The following is a 17901-nucleotide window of genomic DNA, read 5'->3' on the forward strand; positions in this document are numbered from 1 at the left end:
CCTCTGTCATGACTAATAGTAACCCCTTGATTCTTTTTTCTTTGTGGTTTTTCCTACAAACGTGCATTCCTGTAAAGAATTCAATTCAATTTTGTCAATTCTATGAACTTCACATGATCTTACATAAGATTACGGATTTTTTTCCCCTGCTTTGGGCGGGAGAAATAGAGTTGTGGTTTCTTTAATTTAACTTTATGGATTCATGTGCACTGTTACTTTTAGCTGTTATTCGTTTTCATTTCTTTGGCATGTATTATTGTCATGGCCTATATTGGGCTACTGTATATACACTGGTATGAACATTCAATAATCAGTGTTTCCTGGTGAAAATGTTCATGGGTTTGAATATGTTCTTAGGTTTGAATCCACTGGGTCATAAGGCGGCATTATGTATGGTAAAGTTTGGTAGATGTTGCCCTGCAATGTTCCAGAGTTGTCAAAGCACTTGCATTTATCCTAGGGGAGAGTTCTCATTATTGCTCTGTAACTTCACTAACCTGAGTATTACCAGCCTTACTCTAGCCATACTGGTTAGGTATGCACATGTTTTAATTTGTGGTTTTAATTCTCATTTCCATGAATTTGTGGGCAGTTTTCATGTTTATTGTCCATTGGAAATTCCTTTCTACAAATTGTTGGTCCCTGTTTTTCTGCTGGGTTGAAGATGAGATATACTTCTCAGGGACTCATGTATATTGCACATATCTGTTTTTTTCCCTTTTTTTTAAGGTCTTGATAAACCAATGCCTGACTTTAATCCAGTCAAATATATCAGTCTTAAAGGTTATTGCTTTTTGCCCCACAGCATGTCTTCTTACTTAATTATGAAGATTTTTTTGATCAGATACCCTTTATAGAAGTATCTATCCAGTTTTATTCTGAGGCCTTTGTCATTGATCAAGTGTTTATGAATTTGTTCATCTCTTTCTATGCAATCTATTGGTTATATTTCTATCCTCATCCAGGGCTATACTGACTTAGCAATTTGGGGAGAATTGACATATTTATAATGTGTTATTAATAAGAACAGTATCTACCATCTTCCTTTTATTTGATTTAGAATTTCCATTTTTAGGGTTTTATGTGTATTTTTAAAGATTTATTTCTAGGTTAGTGGTATGTTTGGATTCTACACTAACTTTTAGGTTTTTCCTTTTCTTGTAAGTCTGATAGAAATGAAATTCATTTTTAATATTGACCTTGTTTATAATTATTAATGCTGCAAAATGCATTGATACTAGTAACTATATTTTTTTCTGCTTTTGAGTTTTTGTTATTTATGTGTTGAATTATTTTGATGTTTCAGATGTTAAGCCAGTTTTCATTTCTGAAATCAGTTGCTAGGATTCACTTGCCTTTGCAGTATTTTGTATTTTTCATGTGTAAAATTATTTGGTAGTTTTCCTTTGCTCAAATGTCTCTGTCAGAGTTAGGTATTAACACTAGGTTCAAGAATTAGGGCTATTATGATTTTACTGTCTATGAGAGCTTTTCTTAAGATCAGTGGTATTCCCTCCCAAAGTATTTAGAAATTTGTGTCCAGTGGGATGCTTATGGATTTCTTTAAAAAAAAAAAAAAAAAAATTCTTGTTTGTATTTGTGTCTAGTTATTTTAACTATATATTGGAAATTCTATTTTCAAAATTATTTGTAGATTAAAATTTGAAATCTGAATGATGACTTTTTCCAGAGAGCATTTATTATTCTGCCAGGAAAAGAGGCCTGACCTCTGAGCTTACCTCACCGAATCCATATTTTAGACTTTTAATTCTTATAGGTCTTTCTTAGCTTCTTGGTTTCATCAAGCCACTTTCTAGCTGTCCACAAGTATGGTTGGACCAGAGCCTAGGAAATCAGAGCAGAACTCATTCCCATTTCCCAAGGTTCTAAATAGGCCTTTTATCTTCTGCCTTGCTATCTCCTAGCACCTAAACTAGTAGAATCTAGGGGCTCTACACTTCATCCAAATATATAGTCACGTCTTTTTTTTTTTTCTTTTTTCCACCACTCTTGTGCTTTATTGGGTGATTCTTTATTTGACTGAAAGTTTGCTAGTTTGTTATTTCTCTCATACCATTTCCAATAAAGCCAGATTGTGGACTAATTTTGTTATTATTTAAATAACTTTCTAACCTTTAATGACATCATAATTTATGTTTTGATGAAGAAAATTGAAACAACAATATTGAGGCATTAAGTTATCTTTTTTAAGAAAAAAACTAAAATAGCTTTCATGTAATGCTTTACCATGTCTATTTTTAAAATAAACTTTCTTTACAGAATGCTCTGGATAAACTAGAAGAACTGACACCTCTTGGAGTCCACTTAGCCCGGTTACCAGTTGAGCCACATATTGGGAAGATGATTCTTTTTGGCGCTCTTTTCTGCTGCTTAGACCCAGTGCTCACCATTGCTGCTAGTCTCAGCTTCAAAGATCCCTTTGTCATTCCATTGGTAAGAAGGACGGAATAAAGGATGTGCATTTTTAGATACTGAAAATTGCAGTTGATTGTGTAATATTTTTTCAGCACCTTTTTATTAGAATATTCTCTGTTATAGTATCAGAACAATTTAAATTGATTTTTTAAATTTTTATTTTAGGGTAAAGAAAAGATTGCAGATGCAAGAAGAAAGGAATTGGCAAAGCAAACTAGAAGTGATCACCTGACCGTTGTGAATGCATTTGAGGTAAAAAAAAAAAAAAGAAAAAAAGATCTTGTTCTAGATTGTATTCAAGTGCAAAGCTGACAGTAGAACAGGAGCATATTTAACTTTTAAAAATCTATATTATAGATTCAGGGGGAAGGGCTAAGAATGTTTGAAATTAGGCGAACATTTGAAAAAATGTATTTTTAGTTTTGAAATAGATTGTTACATTTACCTTTTTGGAAAAAAGATTATTTAAAAATTATTATTATTATTATTATTATTTGGTTGGGGGGAGCAGGTACAAATAAACCAAATGAATTTGTTTTTATATTTGTTATCATTCTTTTGTATTTTTGTCTTACTGACGTATATGACAGTCTTTATTCATTAATCAGTTACTCTTGTATTCAGATTTAACATTTTGATAGAATATCATAACCATGTACATGATTTAGATTAGGAAAATGTTTTCTGCTTTTGTAAGTCAGGCTTACCTGAACAGAAATCTTTAATACTCTTCTTTGAAAATGTAGGTGTCATTTAGTCCTGTTATGTATGGTATGATGCCATTTTGTGTAAAGTACACAATCTCTTACTCTTGACTTTTACTTATTTGTATAAAAACCTGGAACTTGAGTGACAGATTTCTTAGGGACCAGCATCATAAGTGTGATTTTTACTTTGTAAATTTTGAAATTCTTTGAATTTTTTTTACAAAGAAAATGAAACATCAATGGAAGATTAGACTGTTATTAAATAAAGAAGGAAACTAGTAAATAATCTTTGCTCCAGGGATTGCTATGAGTAGATTTCTTCTTCTTTTTTTTTTTTTTTTTGCCCCATAGGGCTGGGAAGAAGCTAGGCGGCGTGGTTTTAGATATGAGAAGGACTACTGCTGGGAGTATTTTCTGTCCTCAAACACACTGCAGGTAATGATGAATGTTTTGCAGTAATTACCATATTGGAGTATATCTGTATCCATTTTGTATAACTGGATGTGTAGTAAGATGTGATATGTACAAAGTGTATGTACTTGTATGAGATATGAATGAAGAATTCAGCCTAATTTAAAAAATGCTCAGTCATTAGCAAACTGAAAATTGACTTGACAACTCTGAAAGATATTGAGGCTAAAGAAAAAAATGAATGGAACCTAGCATCTTTCAACAGAAGAAATCTTAACCATTTTATGATATGAAATAGTTTAATGTGAATATGTATTTCATAAAGCATATGAAAGAAAATAAGCCAGTAGAAGACTGCTGAGCTAGGAACCCAAATTGAAGACCAAAAGAAAATCATAAAGAACAAAATGGACACCCTTGAAAGTAATTATTGCCATAGAAGAAAGGCTTGAGTTGGTCAGTTTATGAATTTAGCTAAAAAAAACAAAACTTAAAGTGAATTAGAAGTATAAAAGATGACTTAATTGAAGTGTTGAGATATGTCTATTAAAGATACTAATTCAACTCTAAAGACAAAGGATGAGCATTTAAGAAAGCCCTCAAGAGATACTGTGCCTGTGAGCTTTTGAAAAACTCATTGATAGTGAAATGCTTCTTACTAAGAGTTGAATCAAATGAAGATTTAAGGAATGGAGAACATATGCTGAGTCAGCTGGTAGTGTACTTTTATTTATATAGAGAACTTACACAAAGGAGCAAAGGGGTGAAGGAGTTATACATACAGAGCAGAATGTAAAGATCTTTATCCTGAATGGTAATAGGAACCAAGATGACAAAGTCAGTTATAGGGAACAGTAGATAGGAAAATGAAATCTTGCATAGAGGTGACCCAAGTCTGTTTTATAATCTCCTAAGCTTAAAAGGAATTCAGTAGAAAATCTTTCTTGGGATATGAAACTGTAGACTCATTTAATGACTGTTCACTTTCTTGTCTGTAGTTTCTTCAAATTGGACTGAAGTTAAAGAGTTTTATAAAAATAACTATTGTTTTTAAAACTGATCTCATTATTAGGATATAATTTGTTTACATCTCTGCATAATGAATATCTGCAGTCTTGTGTACTTAATAATGATTATATCTGAAGATACTTGAGATGAGGGAAGTTTCTTCATTAGTATTTCTATTTTTTGAATGCTTTTACTGAGCCATGTATCATTTGTACTCAAATCATAATTTTCTTAAAAGTGTATGTGCCCATTCATTAACAAGAGTTCATTCTTAGTAACAGAAATATGGGTGTTGGTTAATGTTGATTATTTTGTGTTTGGTTCACCCCCCCTAAAAAAAAAAAATATGGAGTGAGGAGCAGTTATTGAAATTCTATTGATGACTTTTTTGCAAAATGAAATAATCCTTAAATATCAGTGATTTGCAAACTTTGTCTATAAAAGGCCAGAATGTACTTCACGCTTTTAGGCTGTATAGTCTGTGTTGAATTATTCATCTTTATAATTACAATTCAAAAGCAGCCTTACACAATATGTAAATGATACAATGTGACTGTGTTCCAATAGCATTCTATTGACAAAACCTAGTTTTTATATTTGCCAACACCTCCTTTAAAAATATTATATTTTTGTAAATAAGTGTTCTCATAAAGCAAGGACAGTTTATAATTAACTTATGAGTATATGCTTTATACCCCCAGTGTGTGAACAGTGTTCTGGTTCTGCTTGTTACCATTGCTCTCTAGATGCTGCATAACATGAAAGGACAGTTTGCTGAGCATCTTCTTGGAGCTGGATTTGTAAGCAGTAGAAATCCTAAAGACCCAGAATCTAATATAAATTCAGGTAAAGGAGAAAACAAAGTGTAAATAACTTGTACTGTTGTCCATTGTCTCAGTATTTTACTTCTTTTTCCCTCTCTACCTTTCCACCCCCCTAGATAATGAGAAGATAATTAAAGCTGTCATCTGTGCTGGTTTATATCCCAAAGTTGCTAAAATTCGACTAAATTTGGGTAAAAAAAGAAAAATGTAAGCATTGAAGATTACTAAGGATTACTTGCAGTTCTTTTCCGTGAACTTTTGAAGTCCTCTAATTTAATAGGGCTTTTAATTGTAAAGTGTTCTTACTCATATTTAGGCCATATTCTTCATATATATACATACATACATACATATATATATATTTGGGGTGGGTACTGGGGAATGAATCCAGGATTGCTTCACATCCCCCAGCCCTTTCCTTTTTTTTTTTTTTTTTTTTTTTTTTTGAGATAGGATCTTGCTAAATTGCTGAGGTTGGCTTTGAACTTGTGATCCTCCTGCCTTAGCCTCCCAAGCTACTGGGATTACAGGTGTGCATCACCGCACACAGCTTCATCTTTATTTTCATCACTTAGAAGGCAGCAAACTCAGAACATATCCTAAGAGTCACCTATCTGATCACTCATTAATTACAAAGAAAGTTAGTAAACTAACATGATACCAGTGTAAATATTTGAAAGCCAGTCAGCTTTAAAAAACAAGTGCCTACATGCAGATTGGTTAATGTTTGTTTCAGTGATTGTTCTTACTGCAAAATGGATAACAACTCTTTAAGTTTGTGGTAATTTCACTGTTTTGAGAAATAAAGTATATCTAGTATAGAAACACACATAAGTAGCCTCTGTAGTAATTGGGGACAACTGTGAGGCATATTTCTGCCCAATAAGTAAATTCCATAAGTACAGAGAAGCTGAAAGTCACCAATGACTAGTGGTATGTGAATTGTTGCCACACTTTTGGAAGGCAAGTCTAGATTTTAATTATATATATCAGGAGTCATTAAAATAGTCATTGACCCAATGCACTGATAATTATGCATTTTAATTTACTAGTGGCATTGCAAACAACATACATGTCTACTACCAATGGGAAAATGAATAGCTTTGTGATCCTGTAGTTCTGTAGGTAGGCATTTAAACAGTCATTGTTGAAGAACATGTAAGATATTAAACTGATGTTAAATGAAAATGTTTGGTACCCCGCCAAGCCTGGGCAATCCCACCCACCTGGGAGGTTGAGCCAAGAGAATTGCCAAGTTCAAGGCCCACCTGGGCAACTTATTGAGAACCGTCTCAAAATAAAAATTAAAAAGAAAAGAGACAGGGGCTAGGGATGTAGCTCAGGTAAAGTGTTTATCTGATATGAGCAAAGTTTTGGGTTCGATCCCCAATACAACATACACGTATACATACACAAAGTTGAATACCCTGTGATTTATAACCTGAAAATAAAGACTGCAAATATATTTGCAAAAAAAAAATGTATATATATAGAGCATGCCAACACTGTTTTGAGGCAGTGGTTTTCACTGGGGGTGATTTGTCCCCTCCAGAGAATATTGGACAATGTGTAGAGACATTTAAGGTTGTCAAAACTGGGACAGTGCTTACGCTTACAAGAGGCCAGGGGTACTGCTAAACATTCCATATGAACTCTCCACAGTTAATTGTTACCCAATTCAATTCAGTAGTGCTGAGGTCAAGAAACTCTATTTAAAGGTATAAGATTATAGATAACCGATGACTTTTCATCATTATGGTTGGAGTTATCTGTATTTTAAGTCATATAACTACAGTACTTTGAAAGATTATTTTCTTTATATCTAACTTTATGGGTAGGTTATCAGAGAGACTCTTTGAAAACAAATATTTTATTATCTTCCTCTGTCATTCTAGGAGGGCTTTATGAAAAAACAGTTTTCTTTGGATTGGCTTTGTTTTGTTCTAGAATAGACTGGTCAGTAAATTCTGGCTTAAAGGCCAAAAACTTTTCTTTTAATAGAGCACAGCCACACTCATTGACATGCTGTATGTCCGCCTTCCTGCTGTGCTGTGTTGGGTTGCTGGGTCTGAGGCTGTAGAGTCAGATGCTGTGTAGAAATTTGCCAACAGTTGTAGAATGACATTGGTTAAATTAACTGTTGGGTCAGAAAAAATAATTTGATTTATTCTGAATAATGAATCTCATAACTGTGTATTCTTAGAACTTAAAAATACTCTTAAAAATAATTAGGAAGAATTTGTGGATTATAGCTTTTATGTTCTTATGGAATACAAGAAATTTCCATTGCTACTTAAAAATAAACTCCTGAATAATATTATAAGCTCTTATAAATTGTGATAACTTATTAAAGAAAAGACCCCCCCCGTAAGAATTGAGATATTGAACTGTCAAAATAGATGTATTCTAGATATTTCTGTTTTGAAATTGAGGGATTTGAGTGACTCTGAGACATTTAACCATATTTTAAGTTAGATTCTTTTAAATCGGTTTTTATCAAAACTCGCTTCTCAACAAAATTCTGTTTTTAGTGTATATTCATCTGTGTACACACCCTGTAAAATTTTTTAATTAGTCATTTATTTCAGATTTTTCGTTGTTCTTCATTCTTAGTGGTATAGTATATATTTAAAATAAGGAATATTGTGTTAACTTTTTTGGTAATATATTGAGTAATTAACACCTATAAGAGTTAGTTATATGGTTTAGAGTGTTCCTATTTAGCTGATATTTCCCCATGTATCATTAAGAAAATCATTCTTTCCTTAAATGTAAACTTTGACATTTATATGTTGCAAAAATTTACCTGTGGAATTACTTTTTGGTTCTGGGTTATGTTTGGAATTTGGGGGAAAAAAAAAGAATTTCCTAAAAAACTTAACAAACTGCATTTTAACTTTTTTAAAGGGTAAAAGTTTACACAAAAACAGATGGCCTGGTTGCTCTTCATCCTAAATCTGTTAATGTGGAGCAAACAGATTTTCACTACAACTGGCTTATCTATCACCTGAAGATGAGAACAAGTAGTGTAAGTGAACATTTAAATAATTATGAATCTGAACTATCAGTCTTACTTCCTTATAAATGGATAGTGTTCAAAATAATGAATAATTTTGCTTCTCACATAAATTGCAACTTTATTCTTTTAAACAGATAACCTATGCTTTTAACTGTTGTGGTGGAACTTTATGTGTTCATGAAATAAGATAGTTATATTTGGTTTGTGTGATTTTGAGAGCCTGCTTTCAAAAGATCCTTGCATTTTATGGTGTACAGGAGTTTACACTGTGGGCACAGTTTTGTTAGCACAACAGTATACCTCATAAGTACTGGTCAGAATATTAAGTGTGGATTCTGTTTATTTGAGATGATTTTTAAAATGCTGAATATATAGGTAAAAATAACTTCAGCTACACTAGTGTTTTGCTTTTGACATTCATAAAATATTTTGTCCAAAGAATAGTGTATTTTAAATTAAAACAAAAATATGAAATCTGTGTTTTCTGGATTGATAAAGAATATTTCATTTAAAATTATATTTCAGTGGCACATGCCTATAATCCCAGCGGCTTAGGAGGATTGCAAGTTCAAAGCCAGCCTCAGCAATGATGAGGTGCTAAGCAACTCAGACCCTGTCTCTAAATAAAAAATACTAAATAAGGCTGGGAATGTGACTCAGTGGTTGAGTGCCCCTGAGTTCAATCCCCAGTAAACACCTTCAGCCCCTCAAAAAAAGATTTCTTGGAGGTAGGAATATAACTCTGTGGGATACCATTTACCTTATATATAAGGAGGCGAAGGCTTTCCTGGGTTTGAACCACAGCATTGCAAATACGTAAATACTTTAGAAGGTGACCACGAATAAGAGCAGTATTGATGATGTTATCAGATTAGCCTGGTAATCATCCTTTCAGACTCCTAAATACACTGACTAACTTTAATTCTCATTACAGATATACTTGTATGACTGCACAGAAGTTTCCCCATACTGTCTCTTGTTCTTTGGAGGTGATATTTCCATCCAGAAGGATAATGACCAGGAAACCATTGCTGTAGATGAATGGATCGTGTTTCAATCTCCAGCAAGAATTGCCCATCTTGTTAAGGTGACTGATCTCTATGTGATTGTCTTTAGGTGTCTGTGCCAGTCAGCAGGTGATCTGGTGGTTTTGTTTCATATGATATACAGTAAAGATTTTTGCTTCATTTCAGCAGAGCATATAGTGTTGAGAAACTGATCCACAGTTTTTCCAAGTAGTTGTGGTTTTTTTGTTTTGTTTTTGGTGGTGCTGTAGATTGAACCCAGGACCTTGTGTGTGCTAGGCAAGCACTCTACCAAGTGAGCTAAATCCCCAGCCCTCCAAGTTGTTTTTTGAGGTAGTAACAGACCAACTTCAAAATGGCTCAGTCTGATGAAATTTGGAACTTTTTAACCACACTTCGTTTTTCACTGAATATTTCATGTTTTTTTGTGTGTAATAGCTTGTGAATCTCTTTGTATGAACTAAAGTTATTTTTATCTATTACATTATTGGATAATATACCTTGCCTTTGTTGAATACATATAATTTTTTTAAACTTAGGAATTAAGAAAGGAGCTAGATATCCTTCTACAAGAGAAGATTGAAAGCCCTCATCCTGTAGACTGGAAGGACACGAAATCCAGAGACTGTGCTGTCCTGTCAGCTATTACAGACTTAATCAAAACACAGGAAAAGGCAACTCCCAGGAACTTTCCACCACGCTTCCAGGATGGATATTACAGCTGACAACTTTTCTGTGGTGATCTGAAAAGCCAGTTTGACAACCATTTTCCTCATGGTTTAACTTCTGGCTAAATGCCAAACTCTGGGACATGACCAATTTTCATTTGTAAGGTAGAAGCCTTTAGTGAGTAGTAAAGATTTAATGTGCATGACTTGATGATGTTATCTGTAGCTATTCTAAATATGCCATAAAAAGCAATATGTTCTCTGATCATAGTCTGTTGGGTCATGCCCACTCTTTGGAACTATTCCTCTGAGTCTTGTACCATAAGAAATTCCTTTGTTCTGTTATAAAAAATTAATTTTCTGTTCATAATTAAGTGCAGAACCAGTAAAAATAAATGGTTAGCCAGAAAGCAGGGTCAGGTAGGAATTTGAACACAGCCACATTTTTAAAAAAATGAAACTTTGAACAGAAGTAAATTTGTTGTACTAAAGCCCAGTATTTAATAAAATGTACAGTATGTAAAGTCTCAGCTAACTTCTTGGCTTGGTTTCTACATCTCCACCCTCCCTTGGTTTCTTTGGTGTTTATGCTATTTCTAATATACAGGTCCTTCTCTTCATGCCTGGTACAGCATGATGTGGCAGCATTAGAGAGCATGGGTCTGCACCCTGATTAACCAAGTTCCAATCTCAGCTGTCAGTTAACTAGATGTCTTAGGCAAGTTACTTGGCTTTTCTGTTTTCTTAAATATAGGTAAATTGTGAGGCTGCAATATGTTGATACTGTTAAGCATGTAGACTAGTGTCTGGTACATACCATATCCTCACTGAGTCTTATTTATCCATGAAATATTTTTTAAATGTATGGTTTCTTTTTTTTTTCAACACATGCTTTACTTTCTTAGCCAGTGGAAGCTAGTGTGAGGACAGGTAATGTGTATTTTCAGCCCTGTCAGATTTTGACAACAATTGTTGGTTGTTTTCCAATAGCCATTTTGTCCCTCCCTTCTTGCTTTCTTGTCAAAAGTATCCCCATCCCTGTGGGGCCTTGGGCCCTCGGATGTTGAACTCTTCCCCAAGAGTGAATTAGGTTGTTCTGAGCCAATTGTGTGTGATCTTACTCCCTTTATAAGTCATTTGTTAGGCGTGAACATGAGTCTGTCCATGGCAATAGCAACTAAGAAGTGATCTGCAACGGGGTGTCTGAGAAAGATTTTTCTTGCTAATTGACATAAAAGAGAAAACTCTGCTCTCTTTCTTTGGACATTGTCTTGTCAGAATCTGATACTGGCAACTGCTGTAGCCAACTTAGGATCAGCTATATTCTGAGGTTGGCTCGGGTGGAAAGGGGACATCAAAGTCCTTGATCATGCTGGGTGAGCTGCAGAATTTAAGTGATTCTAGAACTGCCTACACATGGATTTATGTTAATAGAATAAGTCTTTCATTTTTTTTTTAAGCCCCTTTTAGCAAAGTATTTAGCAGAAAGCATATTAACTGAAACAGTGTCATTGAGCTGTGGTCTCCTTCTGTTTATTGTGATGTGACAGTTTTGACCCTTATGTCTGAAGGTACTTAAAAACCCAGAGAGAACATCCTGCTATACCCTAAAGAATACAGATTTCATTGTGCCTTCCAATAAATTGCAAGGAAACCAAAGGAGTAAATGTATCCTTGGTGATGGGTTGTATTGATGATGGTATGGTGTTCTGTTAATAGCACTGGTTCAGTTCCCACTCCCATCTCTGGGAATGTGTGTCACCCATCATTGCCTACCAAGGGGTCACATGTGCTGTGCCTCCTCAGTCCATTCTCTCAGCTGGTCTCCCACAGTGAGTATCTGGACTGAGTTATGTCACAATATTGTACATATTAGTTTTGCCCATAAAGTCAAGGTGACCATCGAGTCCTGTTTGCTCTAGAAGAGTGTTTATTATTTGTAGGGATTTTTTCCCTCATATTATATAGTTTAATTACTTGGTCACTTGACCAAATGGTCTTGGAAGACAGGATTTAAAGATTGTTAAAAAAAAATTATTAGTTGATTCCATCTTTGCAAACTGGTATTTAGTCTTCCTGTGAATGGGAGAACTGCTGAGGAAGAATTAATAGGTGAGGGATTCACAGAAATTAAAGCAGTTACTGTCACCTCTAGTTTATTTCTTGTTTCTGATGCAGTTGGAAATCTTATTGAAGGTGCTACTGATGTTGTTTCTTTTGTTTACAGAATAGGGCATTGCTTCATGGAAAATAAGTTCTATATCTGAAATGTGTTTGCTGTGTAGAGATTTTAAAAGAATAAAGACATTAAGTTAAGAAATCAAATGTCTTACCATTCTGAGCAGTATAGAGAATAACTTGAAAAATTAACAGTGAAACAGCCATATATGGGGAAAACATTGAAGAAATAAACCACTGTATAGGGTTTAAAAAGCACACAAAGAAAGCATATAACACCTGCCTAATTATTAATTATGGCAAAAACTCTAGATAAGTTGATACCAGTTAATTACAAGCTATTCTCTATTTTTACTGAATTTTTAAAACAAAAGTCCACCCCTACTAGTTATTAATTGTAGAAAAATTTTAGAAGGGATTTTAGTACCCCCTCATCCAGAGTAAATAAATAGTAGATTTCCCTCCATTCTTAGCTCTGAGTTTATATTTAGTTTTAAACAACTCTGATTATGTTGTATAATCATGTATTTGTGATAATGTTAATTGTTTTTAAATGGCATTTTTATTCTGATTTTTAAAACAATCCATCCTCACTAAGGAATCTTTGGAAATTCAACATAGAAATTAAATCATGTTACCATTTGTTATGTTATGATATATTTCCATACTTTTTTTAAACTTTCAAGTATTTGTATACAATGAACTTAATCGGTTTAAGTGTATAAGTCAGTGAATTTGTCACCTGTATAAAGTTGTGTAATTAATGCCACTACAATCTTGATACTGAATATTTACATCACCTAAATATTTCCTCATTCTTTGTAGGCAGTTCCCCTTCCCCACTTCTCCCTGGCCTCCATTCATATGCTTTTTGTCATCAGTTTTTCCTTTTCTAGAATCTCCAATAAATGGAATCATGTATATCGTCTTTGGTGTCCAGCTTCTTTCTCTTAATGTACTGCAGAGCTTCTGAGATAAGCCATGTTGGCGCATGTGTTAGTTCTTTTGTTCAGTATTGCACTTTATCATTATGACAGTATTTGTTTACCAGTTGGTGGACATTTGACTTATTTTCAGTGTTTCTGCTATTATGAATAAAGCTGCTATGAATGTGTGCATACAGTCTGTGTGGTTATGTTTTTGCTTCTCTTGTTTAAATACCTAGGATTAAGAATGTAGTGTCATGGTAAGTGTATTCATAAGAAACAGCCGAGTTTCTCAGAAGTGACTGTTTTTAAAATGCTTTCAAAATAGAGAATAACTTATAATTCACTGGTATCAGCTTATTTAAGGCTTTTGCCATAATTAATGAATTACATGCCTGTCTTGCATTCCTAACAACAATGTGTGGGGTTCCAGGTGTTTCATATTCTTGCCAGTACTTGGAATTTTTAGTTGGTTTTTGGTTGTTTAATACTCACTTTTAGTGGATGTGTATCCTATTTCATGTTGTAGTCCTGTTTCATGTTATCATTTTTGCTTCTATGATTAATGATGGGCATCTTTTCATGAGCTTGCTTGTTGTTTTTGTTAATTGTCTTACATCCTGTGTGTTTTGATTTTGTACCTTACGTTGAATGGTTGGAAGCTGAACAGTATGTCTGAGTAGGGGAGAGAAGTTTATTTACTTTAGATATACAGGAAGTTATTCGTGTTCCTTGACAGTTAAAATGTCCAGTTGTGCTACTATTCAGTTGGCTGCTACAGCTCAGAGGTAAGCCATGATATGAAGTCCCAGAGGAAAGGCAGTCATGATGGCAAGATGGTGCATATTCACCACAAAGTGAAGGACGGGCCAGGGACAAGACAAGTGGTGGAAGTGCGTGGGAGCTGATCCACCATAGCTGAGGGAATCCACCAGTCCTGCTGAGCTAGGAAATCTGTGTGTCGTGACTACTCTTCTTCTAGTTCTTTATGTCTGGTATCAATTTTCAAGTTTTTTCAAGACAATGGTAAGTGGTATATTTCTGAGTCCTTGCAGAATAGATTGTGTTACCTTCACACAGTGAACACAACTTGGGCAGGAATAATTCATTTAGGAAAGTTTTAAAGAAGAGTCTTTGGTGACTTTTTTCTTTGTTGGCATTCTGGCTCAGTTTTTGACCACTGAATAACATGCTTGTGAAGAACCTCCTGGATCAGCTTATATGCATATTTTGGGGGAGAAGATTTGTGATATTTTGAAAAAAGGTGCAGGTGAATCATATCGCCTAGACACGTTGAAAAGTGCTCACAGCAGAGGGAAATGCAAAGATGCAGCACTGTCTGCATCGAGTAATCCTCTGCACTAGCACAGCACACTGGGACACTGCAAGCACTGCACCGTCCTCCTGTGGCTGTCAAATGAACTCCTTTCAGGTATCCATTTGAGGCACCACGTGGGTGGTCACAGACATACCTTTGGGTATGCAGTGCATCACTGTATATCACGGTCACATGTGATCTCTTGGTTCCATTTTGCACCATATACGAATGGTAAATATAACATACAAAATACATGTTAATTTGAACTGTTCATGGTATTCAGTGAGACTTCCAGTCATCAGTAGGCTATTACTAAGTGTTGGTTAGCTCCCCCTACCACTTGTTATTCAAGGATAAGCTGTGTGTTTCTTTTTTTTAAAATTTTTTAAATTTATATATGACAGCAGAATGCATTATAATTCTTATTACACATATAGAGCACAATTTTTCATATCTCTGGTTGTATACAAAATATATTCACACCAATTTGTGACATCATACATGTACTTTGGATAATAATGACCATCACATTCCACCATCATTTCTGACCCCATACCCCATCCCTTCCTCTCCAACCCCTCTGCCATATCTAGAGTTCCTCTATTCCCCCCATGCTCCCTCTCCCTACCCAACTATGAATCAGCCTCCTTATATCAGAGAAAACATTTGGCATTTGTTTTTTGGGGGATTGGCTAACTTCACTTAGCGTTATCTTCTCTAAGTCCATCCATTTACCTGCAAATGCCATGATTTTATTCTTTTATTGCTGAGTAATATTCCATTGTGTATATATACCACATTTTTTAATCCATTTTTCATCTATTGAAGGGCATCTAGGTTGGTTCCACAGTTTAGCTATTGTGAATTGTGCTGCTATAAACATTGATGGCTGTGTCCCTGTAATATGCTGTTTTTAAGTCCTTTGGCTATAGACTGAGGAGAGGGATAGCTGGATCAAATGGTGGTTCCATGCCCAATTTTCCAAGAAATCTCCTTACTGCTTTCCATATTGGCTGCATCAATTTGCGGTCCCACCAGCAATGTATGAGTGTGCCTTTTTCTCCACATCCTCACCAACATTTTTTTTTCAAATATTTATTCTTAAGTTTAGGTGAACACAATATATTTATTTTACATTTATGTGGTGCTGAGGATGGAACCCAGTGAGTGCCTCTTGCATGCTAGGCGAGCACTCTACCACTGAGCCACAGCCCCAGCCCCATCGCCAACACTTATTGTCTTCATAATAGCTGCCATTCTGACTGGTGTGAGATGAAATCTTAGAGTGGTTTTGATTTGCATTTCTCTGATTACTAGTGATGATGAACATTTTTTCATATATTTATTGACTGATTGTATATCATCATCTAAGGTGTCTGTTCAGGTCCTTGGCCCATTTATCGATTGGGTTATTTGGTTTTTGGTGTTTCACTTTCTGAGTTCTTTATATACCTAGAGATTAGTGCTCTATCTGATGTGTGAGGGGTAAAGATTTGCTCCCAAGATGTAGGCTCTCTATTCACCTCACAGATTGTTTCTTTTGCTGAGAAGAAACTTTTTTGTTTGAGTCCATCCTATTTATTGATTCTTGATTTTAATTCTTGTGCCACAGGAGTCTTTAACGAAGTTGGGGCCTAATCCTACATAGGGCCTACTTTTTCTTCTATTAGACGTAGAGTCTCTGGTTTAATTCCTAGGTACTTGATCCATTTTGAGTTTAGTTTTGTGCATGGTGAGAGATAGGAGTTTAATTTCATTTTGTTGAATATGGATTTCCAGTTTTCTCGGCACCATTTATTGAAGAGGCTATCTTTTCTCTAGTGCATGTTTTTGGCACCTTTGTCTAATATAAGATGATTGTAATTTTGTGGGTTAGTCTCTGTGTCCTCAATTCTGTACCATTGGTCTACCAGTCTGTTTTGGTGCCAGTACCATGCTGTTTTTGTTACTGTTGTTCTGTAGTATAGTTTAAGGTCTGGTATAGTGATGCCACCGTCTTCACTCTTCCTGCTAAGGATTGCTTTAGCTATTCTGGGTCTCTTATTTTTCCAGATGAATTTCATGATTGATATTTCTATTTCTATGAGGAATGCCATTGGGATTTTGATCGGAATTGCATTAAATCTGTATAGTGCTTTTGGTCATTTGGTCATTTTGATAATATTAATTCTGCCTATCCAAGAGCTCTTATATAGGCAGAATTAGTATTATTTTATTGTCTTCTAAGGTCTTCTTTGACTTCTTTCTTTAGGGTTCTGTAATTTTGATTATATAGATCTTTCACCTCTTTCATTAAGTTGTTTCCCAAGTATTTTAATTCTTTGAGGCTTTTGTAAATGGTGTAGTTTTCCTTGTTTATATTTCTGAGGATTTGTTATTGATATAGAGAAATGCCTTTGATTTATGGGTGTTGATTTTATAACCTGCTACTTTGCTAGTTCTAAAAGTTTGGTGGAGCTTTTGGGGTCTTCTACTATAGAATCATATTGTCAGCAAATAGTGCTAATTTAAGTTCTTCTTTTCCTAAATGTATCCCTTTTGTCTGTCTAATTGCTCTGGCCAGTGTTTCAAGGACTATGTTAAATAGAAGTGGTGAAAGAGAGCATTCCTGTCTTGTTCCATCCAGGTTTTTAGAAGGAATGCCTTCAATTTTTCTGCATTTAGAATGATGTTGGCCTGGGACTTAGCATAGGTAGCCTTTACAATGTTGATGTATGTTCCTGTTATCCCTAGTTTTTCTAGTGTTTTGAACATGAAGGAGTGCTGTATTTTGTCAAATGCTTTTTCTGCATCTATTAGATGATCATATGATTCTTATCTTTAAGTCTATTGATGGGATGAATTACATTTTCCATATGTTGAACCAACCTTGCATCCCTGGGATAAATCCCACTTGATCATGGTGCACAATCTTTTTGATATGTTTTTGTATTTGACTTGCCAGAATTTTATTGAGAATTTTTGCATCTATGTTTATTAGAGATATTGGTCTGAAGTCTTCTTTCTTTGATGTGTCTTTGTCTGGTTTTGGAATCAGGGTGATATTGGTCTCATAGAATGAGCTTGAAAGTGCTCCCTTAATAAATTGAAGAGTATTGATATTAGTTCTTCCTTAAAGGTCTTGTAGAACTCGGCTGTGTATCCATCCAGTCCTGGACTTTATATCATCCCGATTTAATTTGGGAAAATCATATGACTCTAGAAATTAGTGGATGTCTTCAATATTTTCTATTTTATTGGAGTACAAGTTTTCAAAATAATTTCTAATTCTGTATTTCTGTTGTGATATTTCCTTTTTCATCCCATGTGTTAGTGATTTGAGTTTTCTCTCTCCTTCTCTTCATTAGCATGGCTAAGTGTTTGTCAATTTTATTTATTTTT

The 17901-nt window shown here is 34.6% G+C and overlaps 1 protein-coding gene across 2 annotated transcripts in view; it reads left to right on the top strand.

The window, feature by feature from the left end:
* DHX36 (DEAH-box helicase 36) overlaps positions 1 to 13386 on the top strand; it is a 45902-nt gene extending 32516 nt beyond the window's left edge. For both annotated transcript variants that reach the window (XM_081301443.1, XM_081301444.1), the window contains exons 18-25: positions 2281 to 2454; positions 2602 to 2688; positions 3495 to 3578; positions 5309 to 5408; positions 5503 to 5593; positions 8294 to 8414; positions 9340 to 9492; positions 9970 to 13386. In XM_081301443.1, coding sequence (XP_081157569.1) covers positions 2281 to 2454; positions 2602 to 2688; positions 3495 to 3578; positions 5309 to 5408; positions 5503 to 5593; positions 8294 to 8414; positions 9340 to 9492; positions 9970 to 10155 — 996 coding nt within the window. In that variant the 3' untranslated portion in view covers positions 10156 to 13386. The remainder of the gene's footprint in view (positions 1 to 2280; positions 2455 to 2601; positions 2689 to 3494; positions 3579 to 5308; positions 5409 to 5502; positions 5594 to 8293; positions 8415 to 9339; positions 9493 to 9969) is intronic.
* Positions 13387 to 17901: the final 4515 nt, after the last annotated feature.

The sequence above is a fragment of the Spermophilus citellus genome (genome assembly GCF_964194105.1).
Source record: "Spermophilus citellus genome assembly, chromosome: 7".
Lineage (NCBI taxonomy): Eukaryota > Metazoa > Chordata > Mammalia > Rodentia > Sciuridae > Spermophilus > Spermophilus citellus.